The 23745-nt window shown below is 48.9% G+C and overlaps 1 protein-coding gene across 2 annotated transcripts in view; it reads left to right on the plus strand.

The window, feature by feature from the left end:
* Positions 1–23745, plus strand: part of LOC110519348 (TBC1 domain family member 15-like) — a 78637-nt gene that overhangs the window by 33310 nt on the left and 21582 nt on the right. For both annotated transcript variants that reach the window (XR_005038455.1, XM_036956612.1), the window contains exons 7-10: positions 4590–4790; positions 17358–17486; positions 19426–19529; positions 21734–21828. Coding sequence is in view for 1 of the 2 variants with exons in the window: in XM_036956612.1 (XP_036812507.1) it covers positions 4590–4790; positions 17358–17486; positions 19426–19529; positions 21734–21828 (529 nt within the window). In the remaining variant the exon portion in view is untranslated. The remainder of the gene's footprint in view (positions 1–4589; positions 4791–17357; positions 17487–19425; positions 19530–21733; positions 21829–23745) is intronic.

Here is a 23745-nt window from a genome sequence, read left to right on the forward strand (position 1 = left end):
ACTATATAGGGAATAGGGCCCTGGTCTAAAGTAGTACACTATATAGGGAATAGGGCCCTGGTCTAAAGTAGTGCACTATATAGGGAATAGGACTCTGGTCTAAAGTAGTGCACTATATAGGGAATAGGGCCCTGGTTTAAAGTAGTGCACTATAAAGGGAATAGGACTCTGGTCTAAAGTAGTGCACTATATAGGGAATAGGACTCTGGTCTAAAGTAGTGCACTATATAGGGAATAGGGCTCTGGTCTAAAGTAGTGCACTACATAGGGAATAGGGCTCTGGTCTGAAGTAGTGCACTATATAGGGAATAGGGCCCTGGTCTAAAGTAGTTCACTATATAGGGAATAGGGCTCTGGTCTAAAGTAGTGCACTATATAGGGAATAGGGCCCTGGTCTAAAGTAGTGCACTATATAGGGAATAGGGCTCTGGGGGTTACAGGAGGGGGGGGGGTACATGCTCTGAATAGGGGAGAACTGGGTAATAAGGGGGGGGGGGGGTACATGCTCTGAATAGAGGAGAACTGGGTAATAAAGGGGGGGGGGGGGGGTACATGCTCTGAATAGGGGAGAACTGGGTAATAAAGGGGGGGGGGGTACATGCTCTGAATAGGGGAGAACTGGGTAATAAAGGGGGGGGGGGGTACATGCTCTGAATAGGGGAGAACTGGGTAATAGGGGGGGTACATGCTCTGAATAGAGGAGTACTGGGTAATAAAGGGGGGGGGGGGTACATGCTCTGAATAGGGGAGAACTGGGTAATAAAGGGGGGGGGGTACATGCTCTGAATAGAGGAGAACTGGGTAATAAAGGGGGGGGGGGTACATGCTCTGAATAGGGGAGAACTGGGTAATAAGGGGGGGGGGGGGTACATTCTCTGAATAGGGGAGAACTGGGTAATAAGGGGGGGGGGGGGGTACATGCTCTGAATAGAGGAGAACTGGGTAATGGGGGGGGGGGGGGGTACATGCTCTGAATAGAGGAGAACTGGGTAATAAAGGGGGGGGGGGGTACATGCTCCGAATAGGGGAGAACTGGGTAATAAAGGGGGGGGGGGTACATGCTCTGAATAGAGGAGAACTGGGTAATAAAGGGGGGGGGGGGGGTACATGCTCTGAATAGAGGAGAACTGGGTAATAAAGGGGGGGGGGTACATGCTCTGAATAGAGGAGAACTGGGTAATAAAGGGGGGGGGGGTACATGCTCTGAATAGAGGAGAACTGGGTAATAAAGGGGGGGGGGGGGTACATGCTCCGAATAGGGGAGAACTGGGTAATAAAGGGGGGGGGGTACATGCTCTGAATAGGGGAGAACTGGGTAATAAAGGGGGGGGGGGGTACATGCTCTGAATAGAGGAGAACTGGGTAATAAAGGGGGGGGGGGTACATGCTCTGAATAGAGGAGAACTGGGTAATAAAGGGGGGGGGGTACATGCTCTGAATAGAGGAGAACTGGGTAATAAAGGGGGGGGGGGTACATGCTCTGAATAGGGGAGAACTGGGTAATAAAGGGGGGGGGGGGGGGGGTACATGCTCTGAATAGGGGAGAACTGGGTAATAAAGGGGGGGGGGGGGGTACATGCTCTGAATAGAGGAGAACTGGGTAATAAAGGGGGGGGGGGGGTACATGCTCTGAATAGAGGAGAACTGGGTAATAAAGGGGGGGGGGTACATGCTCTGAATAGGGGAGAACTGGGTAATAAAGGGGGGGGGGGGGTACATGCTCTGAATAGAGGAGAACTGGGTAATAAAGGGGGGGGGGGTACATGCTCCGAATAGGGGAGAACTGGGTAATAAAGGGGGGGGGGGTACATACTCTGAATAGGGGAGAACTGGGTAATAAAGGGGGGGGGGGGGGTACATGCTCTGAATAGAGGAGAACTGGGTAATAAAGGGGGGGGGGGGGGGTACATGCTCTGAATAGAGGAGAACTGGGTAATAAAGGGGGGGGGGGGGTACATGCTCTGAATAGGGGAGAACTGGGTAATAAACTTTGTAAGCCATCAGCACCAGGCTACATGGCCAGCGGACAGAGGGAATAGTTGGCAGGAGTTGTTTTTTAGGTCGCCTCGGGGACTTTTAATTGCGTATCATTTATCTGTTGTCCTTCTCGTTGACATTTTGACTCTGTTTGAAATAGAACCTCCGTCCAGGTCTCAGTGTTATCCTTTCTAATAAAAAGTGGGCCGTGCCTCTGCTCCCTCCCAACCAACCGGGGGCACGTTTTTAACTGCCTCTGGTTAATGCATTGTGGGCAGATAACAGGCCTAACTGTGGTGGTACATTTGTTTTAGATCCCGACTGTGTTATGGAATAGCAGCGACATCTCATAGACATTAGCTTGGCTGCCTGTCTGAGTGAGAGTACTGTACTCATTATCATTAAGGTTCAGGGTGCCTCCCTCCCGGCCCAGCCTCCTCTCTCCTGCTCTATATCGGTATTACAGGAGCCATTTAGTAGAGCAGGGATTGTGGAGGAGAAGCTAATGAGCCTTGACTTGCTAATAACATTGGGTGGCCTCTCTTCTCAAAAGGGGTTAACGCTGCTCGAGTATTGTTTTCTAATGTGACTCATAAAAAAATATCCAATTGCAAAGATGAATGAGCAACGTCTCAGCCGGCCGGTAACCAACAGTCGGGAGAAATAGATTGGCCTCTTTTCTGTCTTTTGATTCCTGTGGTACTTTTTGTGGCGAGAGTTAAAAAAAAAAAAAAAATTTAAGAGGCCTTGAAAAGCATTAGTTTTCTTGGTGATGTGATATAGTTGGCTTTTACTTCTTCGTAGTAAGAGTACGCAGTGTGGAGAGTTGAAAGTGTACGAGTACGCAGTGTGGAGAGTTGAAAGTGTACGAGTACGCAGTGTGGACAGTTGAAAGTGTAAGAGTACGCAGTGTGGAGAGTTGAAAGTGTACGAGTACGCAGTCTGGAGAGTTGAAAGTGTAAGAGTACGCAGTGTGGAGAGTTGAAAGTGTACGAGTACGCAGTCTGGAGAGTTGAAAGTGTAAGAGTACGCAGTGTGGAGAGTTGAAAGTGTACGAGTACGCAGTGTGGAGAGTTGAAAGTGTAAGAGTACGCAGTGTGGAGAGTTGAAAGTGTAAGAGTACGCAGTGTGGAGAGTAGAAAGTGTAAGAGTACGCAGTGTGGAGAGTTGAAAGTGTAAGAGTACGCAGTGTGGAGAGTAGAAAGTGTAAGAGTACGCAGTCTGGAGAGTTGAAAGTGTACGAGTACGCAGTCTGGAGAGTTGAAAGTGTACGAGTACACAGTCTGGAGAGTTGAAAGTGTAAGAGTACGCAGTGTGGAGAGTAGAAAGTGTAAGAGTACGCAGTCTGGAGAGTTGAAAGTGTACGAGTACACAGTCTGGAGAGTTGAAAGTGTAAGAGTACGCAGTGTGGAGAGTAGAAAGTGTAAGAGTACGCAGTCTGGAGAGTTGAAAGTGTACGAGTACGCAGTCTGGAGAGTTGAAAGTGTACGAGTACGCAGTCTGGACAGTTGAAAGTGTAAGAGTACACAGTGTGGAGAGTTGAAAGTGTAAGAGTACGCAGTCTGGAGAGTTGAAAGTGTACGAGTACGCAGTCTGGACAGTTGAAAGTGTAAGAGTACGCAGTCTGGAGAGTTGAAAGTGTACGAGTACGCAGTGTGGAGAGTTGAAAGTGTACGAGTACGCAGTGTGGAGAGTTGAAAGTGTACGAGTACGCAGTGTGGAGAGTTGAAAGTGTACGAGTACGCAGTGTGGAGAGTTGAAAGTGTACGAGTACGCAGTGTGGAGAGTTGAAAGTGTACGACTACGCAGTCTGGACAGTTGAAAGTGTTCCAGGCAGTAGGGGGGCCACTAGGTTGGACGTCTGAGATGATGACCGGTGCTGTTGTGCTTTTGAGATGCTTTCGCCCGTTGCTTTTGATGAAAATCTAAAGTTAAAATGTGCAGTAAGTCATCTGGCTGGGGGCTCTTCCTAATGTAACATTTCACACCTGTGATTAAGGTGAAAATAGCATGGCTAAAATAAGCTCGTGTCATCTTAGTGTTTATAATGAGACTGCAGCTAAACTACATCTGTCTGGTGCCACAGCGTTTACAATGACCTCCTTCATGACCCCTATCTTCCCTGTCATCCCTCTCCTCTCTCCTTCTCCCTCTCTCCTCCTCTCTCCTTCTCTCTTCTTCTCCCTCTCTCCTCCTCTCTCCTTCTCTCTTCTTCTCCCTCTCTCCTCCTCTCTCCTCCTCTCTCCTTCTCCCTCTCTCCTCCTCTCTCCTTCTCCCTCTCTCCTTCTCCCTCTCTCCTCCTCTCTCCTCCTCTCTCCTTCTCCCTCTCTCCTCCTCTCTCCTCCTCTCTCCTCCTCTCTCCTCCTCTCTCCTCCTCTCTCCTTCTCCCTCTCTCCTCCTCTCTCGTCCCCGCAATCTTTTTCCTTTTTCCTCTCCTCTCTCTCTCTCCCCTGTTCCGCTTTACTCCCTCTCTCCCCAATCAACTCTCTCTCTCTCCCTCTCCTTCTCCCTCTCTCCTCTCTCTCTCTCCCCTGTTCCGCTTTACTCCCTCTCTCCTCTCTCTCTCTCCCTCTCTCCTCCTCTCTCCTCTCTCTCTCCCTCTCCCCCAGCAGAAGTTTTCTCAGGACCCAGTCACCACTACGCTGGGTGGTTTTTCCAAGGTGACCAACTACCTGTTTGATGCGTTCCGGGGTCCCGACACGGTGCTACTGAAGGAGAGGCCTGTCGGGGAGGTGGCTGACCTGCTGAATGAGGCCATACCTGGACTGGACATCAACCAGCTGGAGGAACCAGGCTTTGAGGTTATCACCAGGGTGAGGAACACACACACACAACCAGCTGGAGGAACCAGGCTTTGAGGTTATCACCAGGGTGAGGAACACACACACACAACCAGCTGGAGGAACCAGGCTTTGAGGTTATCACCAGGGTGAGGAACACACACACACAACCAGCTGGAGGAACCAGGCTTTGAGGTTGTCACCAGGGTTAGGAACACACACACACAACCAGCTGGAGGAACCAGGCTTTGAGGTTATCACCAGGGTGAGGAACACACACACAACCAGCTGGAGGAACCAGGCTTTGAGGTTATCACCAGGGTGAGGAACACACACACACAACCAGCTGGAGGAACCAGGCTTTGAGGTTATCACCAGGGTGAGGAACACACACACAACCAGCTGGAGGAACCAGGCTTTGAGGTTATCACCAGGGTTAGGAACACACACACACAACCAGCTGGAGGAACCAGGCTTTGAGGTTATCACCAGGGTGAGGAACACACACACAACCAGCTGGAGGAACCAGGCTTTGACGTTATCACCAGGGTTAGGAACACACACACACAACCAGCTGGAGGAACCAGGCTTTGAGGTTATCACCAGGGTGAGGAACACACACACACAACCAGCTGGAGGAACCAGGCTTTGAGGTTATCACCAGGGTGAGGAACACACACACAACCAGCTGGAGGAACCAGGCTTTGAGGTTATCACCAGGGTGAGGAACACACACACACAACCAGCTGGAGGAACCAGGCTTTGAGGTTATCACCAGGGTGAGGAACACACACACACAACCAGCTGGAGGAACCAGGCTTTGAGGTTATCACCAGGGTGAGTCAGAGTAGACACTGGGAATGAACGCACATACTCACACACACTCACTCTGGAACTTAAAAATGGCGGCGGAAGTAATGGCAGCAGTTTTACTTGCGCCCAACCAATTGTGCCATTATGTGGTTTTTTTCTCACGTTATTTGTAACTTATTTTGTACATGATGTTTCTGCAACTGTATCTTACGGCAAAAAAAGATCTTCTGGGTATCAGGACAGCGATCACTCACCTCAGATTAGACAAAGATCTTCTGGATATCAGGACAGTGATCACTCACCTCGGATTAGACAAAGAGCTTCTGGATATCAGGACAGCGATCACTCACCTCGGATTAGACAAAGAGCTTCTGGATATCAGGACAGCGATCACTCACCTCGGATTAGACAAAGAGCTTCTGGATGTCAGGACAGTGATCACTCACCTCGGATTAGACAAAGAGCTTCTGGATATCAGGACAGTGATCACTCACCTCGGATTAGACAAAGAGCTTCTGGATATCAGGACAGCGATCACTCACCTCGGATTAGACAAAGAGCTTCTGGATATCAGGACAGCGACCACTCACCTCGGATTAGACAAAGAGCTTCTGAATATCAGGACAGCATTCACTCACCTCGGATTAGACAACGAGCTTCTGGATATCAGGACAGCGATCACTCACTTTGGATTAGACAAAGAGCTTCTGGATATCAGGACAGCGACCACTCACCTCGGATTAGACAAAGAGCTTCTGGATATCAGGACAGCGACCACTCACCTCGGATTAGACAAAGAGTTTCTGGATATCAGGACAGAGATCACTCACCTCGGATTAGACAAAGAGCTTCTGGATATCAGGACAGAGATCACTCACCTCGGATTAGACAAAGAGCTTCTGGATATCAGGACAGAGATCACTCACCTCGGATTAGACAAAGAGCTTCTGGATATCAGGACAGAGATCACTCACCTCGGATTAGACAAAGAGCTTCTGGATATCAGGACAGCGATCACTCACCTCAGATTAGACAAAGAGCTTCTGGATATCAGGACAGCGATCACTCAGCTCGGATTAGACAAAGATTTTTTTTCTTCAAAAAGCAGATGCAACAGGACATTCTCCGAACACCCGACAAGGCCAACATCCCCGTTATTTGCAAGAGGAAGAGACGCAGGTACAGAGGACACAGAGCAGGATGCCTTGTGAGGATCCGCAGAAGGTGCGTGGGAAAGCTGCCATTACCGTAAATAGTACTCGCCAACGGGCAATCATTGGACAATAAATTAGGCGAGGTACGATCACGAATATCCTACCAACGGGACATCAAAAACTGTGATATCCTATGTTTCACGGAATCGTGACTGAATGACGACATGGATATTCAGCTAGCGGGATATACTCTGCACCGGCAAGATAGAACAGCACACTCCGGTAAAACGAGGGGGGGGGGGGGTGTCTGTGCGTATTTGTAAACAGCTGGTGCACAAAATCTAAGGAAGTCTCTAGATTTTGCTCACCTGAAGTAGAGTATATTGTGATAAATTGCAGGCCACACTACTTGCCGAGAGAGTTTTAAAGCTATAGTTTTCGTGGCTGTTTATTTACCACCACAGACGGATGCTGGCACTAAGACCCCACTCAGTCAGCTGTATAAGGAAATAAGTAAACAGGAAACCCCTCACCCAGAGGCGGCACTCCTAGTGGCCGGAGACTTTAATGCAGGGAAACTTAAATCAGTTCTACCAAATCTCTATCAACATGTTAAATGTGCAACCAGAGGGAGAAAAAACATTCTAGATCACCTGTACTCCACACACAGAGACACGTGCAAAGCTCTCCCTCGCCCTCTATTTGGTAAATCCGACCACAACTCTATCTTCCTGATTCCTGCTTACAAGCAGAAATTAAAGCAGGAAGCACCAGTGACTCGGTCTATAAAAAAAGTGGTCAGATGAAGCAGATGCTAAACTACAGGACTGTTTTGCAGCACAGACTGGAATATGTTGCCGGGATTCTTCCCATGGCATTGAGGAATACACCACATCAGTCGCCGGCTTTACCAATAAGTGCATTGAGGACGTCGTCCCCACAGTGACTGAACGTACATACCACAACCAGAAGCCATGGACTACAGGTAACATTCACACTGAGCTGAAGGGTAGAGCTGCCGCTTTCAAGGTGTGGGACTCTTAACCCGGAAGCTTATAAGAAATCCCGCTATGCCCTGTGACGAACCATCAAATAGGCAAAGCGTCAATACAGTCTTGAAGATAAAGACAGACTTAGGAAACACATACAGGCGATCAGATCTGACCGTGTTTAACGTCTCCAGAACCACATCAATATGACATACTGTAGCAATCTTGTGAGATGTTAAGCACGGCTGCTAACTGCCTAGTGCCCATCTGTCTGACTGGCTAGATGGGACTCTCAGCCAGGACCCGAGCATTCTGGCTAGATGGGACTTTCAGCCAGGACCTGAGCAGACTGGCTAGATGGGACTCTCAGCCAGGACCCGAGCAGACTGGCTAGATGGGACTCCCAGCCAGGACCCGAGCAGACTGGCTAGATGGGACTCTCAGCCAGGACCCGAGCAGACTGGCTAGATGGGACTCTCAGCCAGGACCCGAGCAGACTGGCTAGATGGAACTCTCAGTCAGGACCCGAGCAGACTGGCTAGATGGGACTCTCAGTCAGGACCCGAGCAGACTGGCTAGATGGAACTATCAGACAGAAGTTCCCTTTTTCCTCACGCAGACACAGCTCTACCGTCTGTCTCCATTAAACCAGGAGGTTGTGGTAACAGCCACCCAGTTCCTCTCTAATTGCCTCTCTGTTTTAATTAGAAGTGACCCTCTGCTCTCAGCGTTGCCAAGGCAACCCGCGCTGCTAGCTTGCCTCCTCTCCTCTCCACAGGTGTGGTTGAGTGTGATGTTGGATGACATGTGCTTTGCTAAACATAGGAATAGTCACCCCACACAACCCACTCAGTGGAATGGCACCTAGAGTGGAACGGCAAAGTCACACTCGCTGTGCTTCTCAGAAACAGCTGGAAATGAGAAATCCACTTAAATGTTGTTTGAACTTTGTTTCTCAGTAGGTTTATAGGACAGAGTGGGGACGTCTGTGGGACAGAGTGTGGGGACATCGGTAGGTCTGTGGGACAGAGTGTGGGGGGGATGTCGGTAGGACTGCGGGACAGTGGGGGGGCGAGTCGGGAGGTCTGCGGGGGGGGGGACGTCGGTAGGTCTGCGGGACAGAGTGGGGGGGGGGACGTCGGTAGGTCTGTGGGACAGAGTTGGGGGGGGGGGGCGTCGATAGGTCTGCGGGGGGGAATGTTGGTAGGTCTGTGGGACAGAGTGGGGTTGGGGGACGTCGGTAGGTCTGTATCACCTCCTCCTGGTTCTAATCTTCCATCTTGGTGTTACTGTAATAGAGAACGTGTTCTCAGTAATCAATATATGAATAATAAATCAAGAGTGCACTATATTTATTTATTATTCATATATTATTACTGTTATTATTAAACCTCATGACCAAGAGAGTGTGCTGTAATAATATGTGCCGTGAGGCAGCAGGTAGGGTTAGGGGGAGGCGGCAGGTAGGGTTGGGGGGGGCGGCAGGTAGGGTTAGGGGGAGGCGGCAGGTAGGGTTAGGGGGGGGCGGCAGGTAGGGTTAGGGGGAGGCGGCAGGTAGGGTTAGGGGGAGGCGGCGGTTAGGGGGAGGCGGCGGGTAGGGTTAGGGGGAGGCGGCGGGTAGGGTTAGGGGGAGGCGGCGGGTAGGGTTAGGGGGAGGCGGCGGGTAGGGTTAGGGGGAGGCGGCGGGTAGGGTTAGGGGGAGGCGGCGGTTAGGGGGAGGCGGCGGGTAGGGTTAGGGGGAGGCGGCGGGTAGGGTTAGGGGGAGGTGGCGGGTAGGGTTAGGGGGAGGCGGCGGTTAGGGGGAGGCGGCGGGTAGGGTTAGGGGGAGGCGGCGGGTAGGGTTAGGGGTAGGCGGCGGGTAGGGTTAGGGGTAGGCGGCGGGTAGGGTTAGGGGGAGGCGGCAGGTAGGGTTAGGGGGAGGCGCGGGTAGGGTTAGGGGGAGGCGGCGGGTAGGGTTAGGGGGAGGCGGCAGGTAGCCTTACCGGTTAAGAGCGTTGGGCCAGTAACAGAAAGGTCTCTGGTTTGAATCCTCGAGCCGGCAAGGTGGACAAATCTGCCGTTCTGTCATTGAGCAGGGCAGTTACCCTCAACAACAACTGCTCCCCAGGCAGCGCTGACATGGATTAAGTCCCCCCCCTCCCCCCGCTCTGATTCAGAGGGTTAAATGAGGAAGACACATTTCAGTTGATGACATTCAGTTGTACAACTGACTAGGTCTCCCCTTTCAGCATCAGGACTGTTGTCCTCAACTGACTAGGTCTCCCCTTTCAACATTAGGACTGTTGTCCTCAACTGACTAGGTCTCCCCTTTCAACATCAGGACTGTTGTCCTCAACTGACTAGGTCTCCCCTTTCAACATCAGGACTGTTGTCCTCAACTGACTAGGTCTCCCCTTTCAACATCAGGACTGTTGTCCTCAACTGACTAGGTCTCCCCTTTCAACATCAGGACTGTTGTCCTCAACTGACTAGGTCTCCCCTTTCAACATCAGGACTGTTTTCCTCAACTGACTAGGTCTCCCCTTTCAACATCAGGACTGTTGTCCTCAACTGACTAGGTCTCCCCTTTCAGCATCAGGACTGTTGTCCTCAACTGACTAGGTCTCCCCTTTCAACATCAGGACTGTTGTCCTCAACTGACTAGGTCTCCCCTTTCAACATCAGGACTGTTGTCCTCAACTGACTAGGTCTCCCCTTTCAACATCAGGACTGTTGTCCTCAACTGACTAGGTCTCCCCTTTCAACATCAGGACTGTTGTCCTCAACTGACTAGGTCTCCCCTTTCAACATCAGGACTGTTTTCCTCAACTGACTAGGTCTCCCCTTTCAACATCAGGACTGTTGTTCTCAACTGACTAGGTCTCCCCTTTCAACATCAGGACTGCTTTCCTCAACTGACTACGTATCCCCTATCCCATTTAGCAGATGCTTTTTATCAGGTACAGACTTACAGTAGTGTGCATAAATGTAACACATGGGAGGCTCCAGTGAAAATCTAACCAAGGACTCTTGGCATTGCAAACGCCATGTGCTCTCAATCTACTTGGTTTAAATAAAGGTTTATACATTATTTAAATAGATCTGTGGTGAGTAAATAGTAAATAAATTAGACCTCTTTCTCTCGCTCTCTCACACACACACACACACACACACACACACACACTTCGATTGGCTGATGATGCAGAGTGTAACCTCTGAGGAATGCAACGCACGGCAGATTTTTTAATTAGATTTTGATTACATGAACCTCCTGGCTGGCCACTTTATTACCTTGTGGAAATCATTAGAAAAAGAGGGAGAAAGATCAATAGTGTAAATATGCTACTTTACCTGTTTTTAAAACAACCTCTGTATAAAGAGCCACACTATACGAAGGTGATCAGATATGCAGCTTTGAAGGTCCCCAAGAACACCGTGGCCTTCATCATTATTAAATGGAGGTAGTTTGGAACCACCAGGGGCTGGTCGCCACTGCCAAACGGAGCAAATGGGGGAGAAGGGCCCTGGTCAGGGAGGTGACCAAGAACCCGATGGTCACTCTGACAGAGCTCCACAGTTCCAGAAGGACAACCATCTCTGCAGCACTCCACCAATCAGGCCTTTAGGGTAGAGTGGTCAGACGGAAGCCACTCCTCAGTAAAAGGGACATGACAGCCCGCTTGGAGTTTGCCAAAAGGTACCTAGAGGATTCTCAGACCATGAGGAACCAGATTTTCTGGTCTGATGAAACCAAGGTTGAACTCTTTGGTCTGAATGCCAAGCGTCACGTCTGGAGGAAACCTGGCACCATCCCTACGGTGAAGCATAGTGGTGGCAGCATCAAGCTGTGGGGATGTTTTTCAGAGGCAGGGACTGGGAGACTAGTCAGGATCAAGGGAAAGATGAACGGACCACAGAGATCCTACAGAGAGATCCTTGATGAAACCTGCTCCAGAGCACTCAGGAACTCAGACGGTGGCGAAGGTTCACCTTCCAACAGGACAACCCATAAGCACACAGCCAAGACAATGCAGGAGTGTCTTTGGGACAAGTCTCTGAATGTCTGAGTGGCCCAGCCAGAGCCCAGAAGTCTCTGGAGAGACCTGAAAATATCTGTGCAGCTCCCCATCCAACCTGACAGAGCTTGAGAGGATCTGCAGAGAAGAATGGGAGAAACTCCCCAAATACAGGTGTGCCAAGACTCGAGGCTGTAATCGCTGACAAAGATGCTTCAACAGAGTACTGAGTAAAGGGTCTGAATACTTATGGTAATGTGAAATGTCAGTGTTTTATTTTGTATCATATTTTTTTCAAAAAATGTTAACTTGTTTTTGCTTTGTCATTATGGGGTGTTGTGTATAGCTTGATGAGGGGGATTAAATGATATAATCCATTTTAGAATAAGGCTGTAATGTAACAGAATGCGGATAAAGTCGAGGGGTCTGAGTACTATCTGAATCCACTGAATGGAGAAGCTTCGTGGGACTCTCTCTTGTTCTGTTTATACAACCCACACCTTCAGAAAAATATCTTCACTGACGTGAGAAAAGTTCTTCCTAAATCTCTTTCTAGTTATTTTCCAATGAATGTGTAACAAAATAGCGCTGTCTTGTGTATTTGACTGGCTGGATGTTGGATAGTTATGGTGCCGCACGAACACACACACACACACACACACACACACACACACACACACACACATCCCTGCTTATCACAAAGCTCATGAATTATTGACTCCTATTTACAGTCCATCCTTCTCTCCCCCCCCCCCCTTATCAGCCCTGTCCCCATGGAAACAGTTCTCCGCTTCGTAGCTTAGGCTTTAGTTAGTCTGTCTTTCTGGCTGAATCCTCTTCTTCTATCTCTCTGAGCAGAACTGTTCAATTGACTTAAGTGTCTGAAATGAGGACAGAGTGTAGTCGCTACGGTATTGTACCAGGTTGTTGGCCTGGCAAACCAAACGTCACACAGCTGTCAATTGGACGTGTGTGTAGGCTAGTACTGGACACAGAGTAAGAAATGACACACACACACACATTAGACATAGTATTTTAAATGATTTCCATTTTAAAACGGCCACAACGTAACCAGTGGTCCAGACAAGAGCTTGGGGTTTTGTTGGATTTCAATGGGGTCGTGACCCACATGAGTTGGACTTGACTTGACATCCCTTATCCTGTCTCTCTCTCTCTGTCTCTGTCTTTCTGTCTCTCTCTCTCTGTCTGTCTCTGTCTCTCTCTCTGTCTGTCTCTGTCTCTCTCTCTCTGTGTCTCTGTCTCTCTGTCTATGTGTCTCTCTCTGTCTCTCTCTCTCTCTCTGTCTCTGCTTTATTGGCATGGGAAACATATGTTAACATTGCCAAAGCAAGTGAAATAGATATTAAACCATTTACAGTAAACATATGTCTATATACAGTGTTGTAATGATGTGCAGATAGTTTAAATAAACATAAATATGGGTTGTATTTACAATGGTGTTTGTTCTTCACTGGTTGCCCTTTTCTTGTGGCAACAGGTCACAAATCTTGCTGCTGTGATGTCACACTGTGGAATTTCACCCAGTAGATATGGGAGTTTATCAAAAGTGGATTTGTGTGATCTGAGGGAAATATGTGTCTACTATGGTCATACATTTGGTAGGAAGTGTGGTTAGGAAGTGCAGCTCAGTTTCCACCTCATTTTCTGCAACTGTGTACTCACTGTTTTTAGGGCAAAATGACATTCTAGTTTGCTCTGTTTTTTTGTTAATTACTTAACACATTGAAAATAATAATATTTTTGTATTCTCATGATTTGGTTGGGTTCTAATTGTGTTGCTGTCCTGGGGCTCTGTGGTGTCTGTGTGTGAACAGGGCCCCAGGACCAGCTTGTTTTCTCATGATTTGGTTGGGTTCTAATTGGGTTGCTGTCCTGGGGCTCTGTGGGGTCTGTGTGTGAACAGGGCCCCAGGACCAGCTTGTTTTCTCATGATTTGGTTGGGTTCTAATTGTGTTGCTGTCCTGGGGCTCTGTGGGGTCTGTGTGTGAACAGGGCCCCAGGACCAGCTTGTTTTCTCATGATTTGGTTGGGTTCTAGTTGTGTTGCTGTCCTGGGGCTCTGTGGGGTCTGTGTGTGAAAAGAGCCCCAGGACCAGCTTGTTTTCTATGTTGTCTCTATAGCCAGGCTTTGGTCACTGAGTCTTTACATTGTTAATGTCTTTATTTTGTTTAAATTCTTAGATTTTGACAAGGTATTTTGCTGATTTGATATCTCAGTCCCCTCCCTCTCTATAGTATGTTATTGGTGTAGCAGTAAGTCCTCTCCCTCCCTCCCTCTCTCCATAGTGTGTTATTGGTGTAGCAGTAAGTCCCCTCCCTCCCTCTATAGTGTGTTATTGGTGTAGCAGTAAGTCCCCTCCCTCCCTCTCTCTATAGTGTGTTATTGGTGTAGAAGTAAGTCCCCTCCCCCTCTCTATAGTGTGTTATTGGTGTAGCAGTAAGTCCCCTCCCTCTCTCTCTATAGTGTGTTATTGGTGTAGCAGTAAGTCCCCTCCCTCCCTCTCTATAGTGTGTTATTGGTGTAGCAGTAAGTCCCCTCCCTCCCTCCCTCTCTCCATAGTGTGTTATTGGTGTAGCAGTAAGTCCCCTCCCTCCCTCTATAGTGTGTTATTGGTGTAGAAGTAAGTCCCCTCCCTCCCTCTCTCTATAGTGTGTTATTGGTGTAGCAGTAAGTCCCCTCCCCCTCTCTGTAGTGTGTTATTGGTGTAGCAGTAAGTCCCCTCCCTCCCTCTCTATAGTGTGTTATTGGTGTAGCAGTAAGTCCCCTCCCTCTCTCTCTATAGTGTGTTATTGGTGTAGCAGTAAGTCCCCTCCCTCCCTCTCTATAGTGTGTTATTGGTGTAGCAGTAAGTCCCCTCCCTCCCTCTCTCTATAGTGTGTTATTGGTGTAGCAGTAAGTCCCCTCTCTCCCTCTCTATAGTGTGTTATTGGTGTAGCAGTAAGTCCCCTCCCTCCCTCTCTCTATAGTGTGTTATTGGTGTAGCAGTAAGTCCCCTCCCTCCCTCCCTCTATAGTGTGTTATTGGTGTAGCAGTAAGTCCCCTCCCTCCCTCTCTATAGTGTGTTATTGGTGTAGCAGTAAGTCCCCTCCCTCTCTATAGTGTGTTATTGGTGTAGCAGTAAGTCCCCTCCCTCTCTCTATAGTGTGTTATTGGTGTAGAAGTAAGTCCCCTCCCCCTCTCTATAGTGTGTTATTGGTGTAGCAGTAAGTCCCCTCCCTCCCTCCCTCTCTCCATAGTGTGTTATTGGTGTAGCAGTAAGTCCCCTCCCTCCCTCTATAGTGTGTTATTGGTGTAGAAGTAAGTCCCCTCCCTCCCTCTCTCTATAGTGTGTTATTGGTGTAGCAGTAAGTCCCCTCCCCCTCTCTGTAGTGTGTTATTGGTTTAGCAGTAAGTCCCCTCCCTCCCTCTCTCTCTCTATAGTGTGTTATTGGTGTAGCAGTAAGTCCCCTCCCTCCCTCCCTTTCTCTCTATAGTGTGTTATTGGTTTAGCAGTAAGTCCCCTCCCTCCCTCCCTCTCTCTATAGTGTGTTATTGGTGTAGCAGTAAGTCCCCTCCCTCCCTCTATAGTGTGTTATTGGTGTCGCAGTAAGTCCCCTCCCTCTCTCTCTATAGTGTGTTATTGGTGTAGCAGTAAGTCCCCTCCCTCCCTCCCTCTATAGTGTGTTATTGATGTAGCAGTAAGTCCCCTCCCTCCCTCTCTATAGTGTGTTATTGGTGTAGCAGTAAGTCCCCTCCCTCTCTCTCTATAGTGTGTTATTGGTGTAGCAGTAAGTCCCCTCCCTCTCTCTCTATAGTGTGTTATTGGTATAGCAGTAAGTCCCCTCCCTCCCTCTCTATAGTGTGTTATTGGTGTAGCAGTAAGTCCCCTCCCTCCCTCTATAGTGTGTTATTGATGTAGCAGTAAGTCCCCTCCCTCCCTCTCTCTATAGTGTGTTATTGGTGTAGCAGTAAGTCCCCTCCCTCTCTCTATAGTGTGTTATTGACGTAGCAGTAAGTCCCCTCTCTCTCTCTCTCTCTATAGTGTGTTATTGGTGTAGCAGTAAGTCCCCTCCCTCCCTCTCTATAGTGTGTTATTGGTGTAGCAGTAAGTCCCCCCCTCCCTCTCTATAGTGTGTTATTGGTGTAGCAGTAAGTCCCCTCCCTCCCTCTCTCTATAGTGTGTTATTGTTGTAGCAGTAAGTCCCCTCCCTCCCTCTCTCTATAGTGTGTTATTGGTGTAGCAGTAAGTCCCCTCCCTCCCTCCCTCCCTCCCTCCCTCCCTCCCTCCCTCCCTCCCTCCCTCCCTCCCTCCCTCCCTCCCTCCCTCTCCATAGTGTGTTATTGGTGTAGCAGTAAGTCCCCTCCCTCCCTCTCTCTATAGTGTGTTATTGTTGTAGCAGTAAGTCCCCTCCCTCCCTCTCTATAGTGTGTTATTGATGTAGTAGTAAGTCCCCTCCCTCCCTCTCTATGGTGTGTTATTGGTATAGTAGTAAGTCCCCTCCCTCCCTCTCTATAGTGTGTTATTGGTGTAGCAGTAAGTCCCCTCCCTCCCTCTATAGTGTGTTATTGGTGTAGCAGTAAGTCCCCTCCCTCCCTCCCTCTCTATAGTGTGTTATTGGTGTAGCAGTAAGTCCCCTCCCTCCCTCTATCTATAGTGTGTTATTGGTGTAGCAGTAAGTCCCCTCCCTCCCTCTATAGGGTGTTATTGGTGTAGCAGTAAGTCCCCTCCCTCCCTCTCTCTCTATAGTGTGTTATTGGTGTAGCAGTAAGTCCCCTCCCCCTCTCTATAGTGTGTTATTGGTGTAGAAGTAAGTCCCCTCCCTCCCTCCCTCTCTCTATAGTGTGTTATTGGTGTATCAGTAAGTCCCCTCCCTCCCTCTCTCTATAGTGTGTTATTGGTGTAGCAGTAAGTCCCCTCCCTCCCTCTATAGTGTGTTATTGGTGTAGCAGTAAGTCCCCTCCCTCCCTCTATAGTGTGTTATTGGTGTAGCAGTAAGTCCCCTCCCTCCCTCTCTATAGTGTGTTGTTGGTGTAGCAGTAAGTCCCCTCCCTCTCTCTCTATAGTGTGTTATTGGTATAGTAGTAAGTCCCCTCCCTCTCTCTCTATAGTGTGTTATTGGTGTAGCAGTAAGTCCCCTCCCTCCCTCTCTATAGTGTGTTATTGGTGTAGCAGTAAGTCCCCTCCCTCCCTCTCTCTATAGTGTGTTATTGGTGTAGCAGTAAGTCCCCTCCCTCCCTCCCTCCCTCTCTCTATAGTGTGTTATTGGTGTAGCAGTAAGTCCCCTCCCTCCCTCTATAGTGTGTTATTGGTGTAGCAGTAAGTCCCCCCCCTCCCTCCCTCTATAGTGTGTTATTGGTGTAGCAGTAAGTCCCCTCCCTCCCTCCCTCTATAGTGTGTTATTGGTGTAGCAGTAAGTCCCCTCCCTCCCTCCCTCTATAGTGTGTTATTGGTGTAGCAGTAAGTCACCTCCCTCCCTCCCTCTATAGTGTGTTATTGGTGTAGCAGTAAGTCCCCCCCCTCCCTCCCTCTCTATAGTGTGTTATTGGTGTAGCAGTAAGTCCCCTCCCTCTCTCTATAGTTTGTTATTTGTGTAGCAGTAAGATGTAGGTATTGCAGTATTTCCATACTCTCCCTCTCTGTCCTGGTAGATTGATCTTGGCGTGCTGCCAGAGGTCCGGCGTAGGGGGCCTGTTGGGGCGGAGGAGTGGAACACCAACATGGACCCTGAGGGACGCATGAGGAACATCTCACACCTCAAACAGACCATATTCAAAGGGGTAAGGAACACCTCAAATGTGGGGCCAGGAACCAGCTAAAGGCAGTATGATGTAACGCACTGAAACACCAGGAACCAACTGAAACACCAGTATGTAACACACTGAAACACCAGGATGTAACACACTGAAACACCAGTATGTAACACACTGAAACACCAGGATGTAACACACTGAAACACCAGGAACCAACTGAAACACCAGGATGTAACACACTGAAACACCAGGATGTAACACACTGAAACACCAGGATGTAACACACTGAAACACCAGGAACCAACTGAAACACCAGGATGTAACACACTGAAACACCAGGATGTAACACACTGAAACACCAGGATGTAACACACTGAAACACCAGGAACCAACTGAAACACCAGGATGTAACACACTGAAACACCAGGATGTAACACACTGAAACACCAGGATGTAACACACTGAAACAGCAGGATGTAACACACTGAAACACCAGGATGTAACACACTGAAACACCAGGATGTAACACACTGAAACACCAGGATGTAACACACTGAAACACCAGGATGTAACACACTGAAACACATGATCAAACGGGACAGTCTCTGTATCACACACACCACACACATGCCCTCTGCTGTTAATTAAGAGAGTAGCAACAGCACAAACCCATCAGTGCTTTTAATTCCTACATATACTGTTCATCCTTGACAGAGCTAGCTACAGTAGCTCATCCACACTACATTGGGAGTCTATGGCCTGTGGCTGTCTATGGCCTGTGGCTGTCTATGGCCTGTGGATGTCTATGGCCTGTGGCCTGTTGCTGTCTATGGCCTGTGGATGTCTATGGCCTGTGGCTGTCTGTGGATGTCTATGGCCTGTGGCTGTCTGTGGATGTCTATGGCCTGTGGCTGTCTGTGGATGTCTATGGCCTGTGGCTGTCTGTGGATGTCTATGGCCTGTGGATGTCTATGTCCTGTGGCTGTCTATGGCCTGTGGATGTCTATGGCCTGTGGCTGTCTGTGGATGTCTATGGCCTGTGGCTGTCTGTGGATGTCTATGGCCTGTGGCTGTCTGTGGATGTCTATGGCCTGTGGCTGTCTGTGGATGTCTATGGCCTGTGGCTGTCTGTGGCTGTCTATGGCCTGTGGATGGTCTGTGGATGGCCTGTGGCTGTCTATGGCCTGTGGAGGTCTATGGCCTGTGGATGTCTATGGCCTGTGGATGTCTATGGCCTGTGGATGTCTATGCTCTGTGGATGTCTATGGCCTGTGGCTGTCTGTGGATGTCTATGGCCTGTGGCTGTCTGTGGATGTCTATGGCCTGTGGCTGTCTATGGCCTGTGGCTGTCTATGGCCTGTGGCTGTCTATGGCCTGTGGATGTCTATGGCCTGTGACTGTCTGTGGCTGTCTATGGCCTGTGGATGTCTATGGCCTGTGGCTGTCTATGGCTTGTGGCTGTCTATGGCCTGTGGATGTCTATGGCCTGTGGCTGTCTGTGGATGTCTATGGCCTGTGGCTGTCTATGGCCTGTGGCTGTCTATGGCCTGTGGATGCCTGTGGATGTCTATTGCCTGTGTCTTTGGCCTTGAGCAGCGAGGCAGAACACTCATTAAAGGCAGCATCTGATGCCTCTCTGTAGTCTCTCTACATGAAGGATATGAAAGTAGGGGTCAGCCGCTTTTCAGAGATTGTTTTGTCTCCCGACATCGCCTCTCTCCCTGAAGCGACCGTTGGAAGTCGAAGGCTCAGTTGAAACTTTAATAGCTCTGTTAGGCCTGTTTTGTTCGTTACTTACTGTAGGACTGTGGAAATAAAAGCTGTCCGTCTCTCCTCTCTTACTTTCTCTCTGTCCCGCCCATCCTTCTTTCTGTCTCTCCCCCCCATCCCTCTTTCTGTCTCTCCCCCCCATCCCTCTTTCTGTCTCTCCCCCCCATCCCTCTTTCTGTCTCTCCTTCCCTCCTAGGGTCTGTGTCACGTGTTGAGGAAGGAGGCATGGAAGTTTCTGCTGGGCTACTTCCCCTGGGAGAGCACCCTGGAGGAGAGGAGGAGTCTGACCAGGAGGAAAACGTAAGAGAGACACTCCTACTCATTAGGAGACTGGGAGGAAAACGTGAGAGAGACACTCCTACTCATTAGGAGACTGGGAGGAAAACGTGAGAGAGACACTCCTACTCATTAGGAGACTGGGAGGAAAACGTGAGAGAGACACTCCTACTCATTAGGAGACTGGGAGGAAAACGTGAGAGAGACACTCCTACTCATTAGGAGACTGGGAGGCAAACGTGAGAGAGACACTCCTACTCATTAGGAGACTGGGAGGAAAACGTGAGAGAGACACTCCTACTCATTAGGAGACTGGGAGGAAAACGTGAGAGAGACACTCCTACTCATTAGGAGACTGGGAGGAAAACGTGAGAGAGACACTCCTACTCATTAGGAGAATGGGAGGAAAACGTGAGAGAGACACTCCTACTCATTAGGAGACTGGGAGGAAAACGTGAGAGAGACACTCCTACTCATTAGGAGACTGGGAGGAAAACGTAAGAGAGACACTCCTACTCATTAGGAGACTGGGAGGAAAACGTGAGAGAGACACTCCTACTCAGTAGGAGACTGGGAGGAAAACGTGAGAGAGACACTCCTAATCATTAGGAGACTGGGAGGAAAACGTAAGAGAGACACTCCTACTCATTAGGAGACTGGGAGGAAAACGTAAGAGAGACACTCCTACTCATTAGGAGACTGGGAGGAAAACGTGAGAGAGACACTCCTACTCATTAGGAGACTGGGAGGAAAACGTAAGAGAGACACTCCTCATTAGGAGACTGGGAGGAAAACGTAAGAGAGACACTCCTACTCATTAGGAGACTGGGAGGAAAACGTGAGAGAGACACTCCTCATTAGGAGACTGGGAGGAAAACGTGAGAGAGACACTCCTCATTAGGAGACTGTGAGGAAAACGTGAGAGAGACACTCCTCATTAGGAGACTGGGAGGAAAACGTGAGAGAGACACTCCTACTCATTAGGAGACTGGGAGGAAAACGTGAGAGAGACACTCCTCATTAGGAGACTGGGAGGAAAACGTGAGAGAGACACTCCTACTCATTAGGAGACTGGGAGGAAAACGTGAGAGAGACACTCCTACTCATTAGGAGACTGGGAGGAAAACGTGAGAGAGACACTCCTACTCATTAGGAGACTGGGAGGAAAACGTAAGAGAGACACTCCTACTCATTAGGAGACTGGGAGGAAAACGTGAGAGAGACACTCCTACTCATTAGGAGACTGGGAGGAAAACGTAAGAGAGACACTCCTACTCATTAGGAGACTGGGAGGAAAACGTGAGAGAGACACTCCTACTCATTAGGAGACTGGGAGGAAAACGTGAGAGAGACACTACAAGGACATTATCATTTTCACAATATTATTCCAACTTCATATATATTTTATACACAAATATATTTAAAAGACAGAGAAATCAAGGTTTTGAGTGCACTGGGCTTTTAAAAAGAAGAAGGAGAACAAGCTATAGCACAAAATACCAGTGTTTTAGTACAGGTAAAGTGAACTAGCGCTAGCTAACACTACCTAGCAAAATCAACAAATATATACATTTATATATGTTTTACTAGGAGTCAAGGTATCTATAATATGGTCCAAAGTAATATTGCGATATGTAACTATATATACATTTATATATGTTTTACTTGGAGTCAAGGTATCTATCTATAATATGGTCCAAAGTAATGTTGCGATATGCAACTATCAACTTTTCCCCCCGTCACTAATGTACTATGTGAAATATTCTCCGTTGTCTCACTCCTTTACTTTCCTCTCTTTCCTCAGGATGAGTCCCTCTCTCCTCATCCTCTTTTCTCTCTTCTCATCCTCTTTCCTCAGGGATGAGTACTTATTCCCCCTCTCTTCTCATCCTCTTTCCTCAGGGATGAGTACTTATTCCCTCTCTCCTCATCCTCTTTTCTCTCTTCTCATCCTCTTTCCTCAGGGATGAGTACTTATTCCCCCTCTCTTCTCATCCTCTTTCCCCAGGGATGAGTACTTATTCCCCCTCTCTTCTCATCCTCTTTCCTCAGGGATGAGTACTTATTCCCCCTCTCTTCTCATCCTCTTTCCTCAGGGATGAGTACTTATTCCCCCTCTCTTCTCATCCTCTTTCCTCAGGGATGAGTACTTATTCCCCCTCTCTTCTCATCCTCTTTCCTCAGGGATGAGTACTTATTCCCCCTCTCTTCTCATCCTCTTTCCTCAGGGATGAGTACTTCCGTATGAAGCTCCAGTGGAAGTCAGTGAGTGAGGAGCAGGAGAAACGCAACAGCATGTTTAGAGACCACAGGAGTCTAATAGGTAATCATCATCCATCATCACTTCTAAAAAGCATGTTTAGAGACCACAGGAGTCTAATAGGTAATCATCATCATCATCACTTCTAACAGCATGTTTAGAGACCACAGGAGTCTAATAGGTCATCATCATCCATCATCACTTCTAACAGCATGTTTAGAGACCACAGGAGTCTAATAGGTCATCACCATCCATCATCACTTCTAACAGCATGTTTAGAGACCACAGGAGTCTAATAGGTCATCATCATCCATCATCACTTCTAACAGCATGTTTAGAGACCACAGGAGTCTAATAGGTCATCATCACCATCACTTCTAACAGAATGTTAGTCAGGAGTCTAATAGGTCATCATCATCATCACTACTAACAGAATGTTAGTCAGGAGTCTAACAGGTCATCATCATCACTACTAACAGAATGTTAGTCAGGAGTCTAACAGGTCATCATCATCACTACTAACAGAATGTTAGTCAGGAGTCTAATAGGTCATCATCACCATCACTTCTAACAGAATGTTAGTCAGGAGTCTAATAGGTCATCATCATCACTTCTAACAGAATGTTAGTCAGGAGTCTAATAGGTCATCACCATCATCGTCACTTCTAACAGAATGTTAGTCAGGAGTCTAATAGGTCATCACCATCATCACTTCTAACAGAATGTTAGTCTGGAGTCTAATAGGTCATCACCATCATCACTTCTAACAGAATGTTAGTCTGGAGTCTAATAGGTCATCATCATCATCACTACTAACAGAATGTTAGTCTGGAGTCTAATAGGTCATCACCATCATCGTCACTTCTAACAGAATGTTAGCCCCCCAAGATTGCTCTCCATCCAGGGGCGCTGCTGCTGACCCTGTACATCTGGGGGCTCTGTCTGGGGGCTCTGTCTGGGGGTCTGTCTGGGGGCTCTGTCTGGGGGCTCTGTCTGGGGGCTCTGTCTGGGGGCTCTGTCTGGGGGCTCTGTCTGGGGGCTCTGTCTGTGGGCTATGTCTGGGGGCTATGTCTGGGGGCTATGTCTGGGGGCTATGTCTGGGGGCTCTGTCTGGGGGCTCTGTCTGGGGGCTATGTCTGGGGGCTATGTCTGGGGGCTATGTCTGGGGGCTATGTCTGGGGGCTATGTCTGGGGGCTATGTCTGGGGGCTATGTCTGGGGGCTCTCTCTGGGGGCTCTCTCTGGGGGCTCTCTCTGGGGGCTCTCTCTGGGGGCTCTGTCTGGGGGCTATGTCTGGGGGCTATGTCTGGGGGCTATGTCTGGGGGCTATGTCTGGGGGCTATGTCTGGGGGCTATGTCTGGGGGCTATGTCTGGGGGCTATGTCTGGGGGCTATGTCTGGGGGCTATGTCTGGGGGCTCTCTTTGGGGGCTCTCTTTGGGGGCTCTCTTTGGGGGCTCTCTTTGGGGGCTCTCTTTGGGGGCTCTCTTTGGGGGCTCTCTCTGGGGGCTCTGTCTGGGGTTGTTGAGGAAGCCAGAAGAAAGTTTTCTCTTCTAATCGATGGACAATAGTTGTATTCTATTGGTCTGACAGTTGGATGGTTACGTGGTTTGAACAATGGGCACTGTGACAAACGGGAGACCTTTCCAATATGTTAATGAGTTAGACTCCTTGTTCCAACAGCCTCCGTCAGCAACTTAACTTCCACCAGCCAGTGAAGAACAAAAGTTGGCCACATTTCTCCAGGTCTCACCCCAAACTGCTCAGCAAAACCATTTGAAACCAAGTGTGACACCTTTCCTAGTTTAGCTACTTTACGACTGAGCTGAGCCTGGAATCAATCTGTCTCCCATCGGATCAACCCCATGTTTTATTTATTCAATATTCCATCAGCGTCGTCCGCCTGGAGAACCCAGCCCCAAAACCTGCGTCCCAAATGGCACCTTATACCCTGTACATAGTGCACTACTTTTGACCTGAGC

This window comes from Oncorhynchus mykiss, chromosome 21, assembly GCF_013265735.2.
Source record: "Oncorhynchus mykiss isolate Arlee chromosome 21, USDA_OmykA_1.1, whole genome shotgun sequence".
NCBI lineage: Eukaryota > Metazoa > Chordata > Actinopteri > Salmoniformes > Salmonidae > Oncorhynchus > Oncorhynchus mykiss.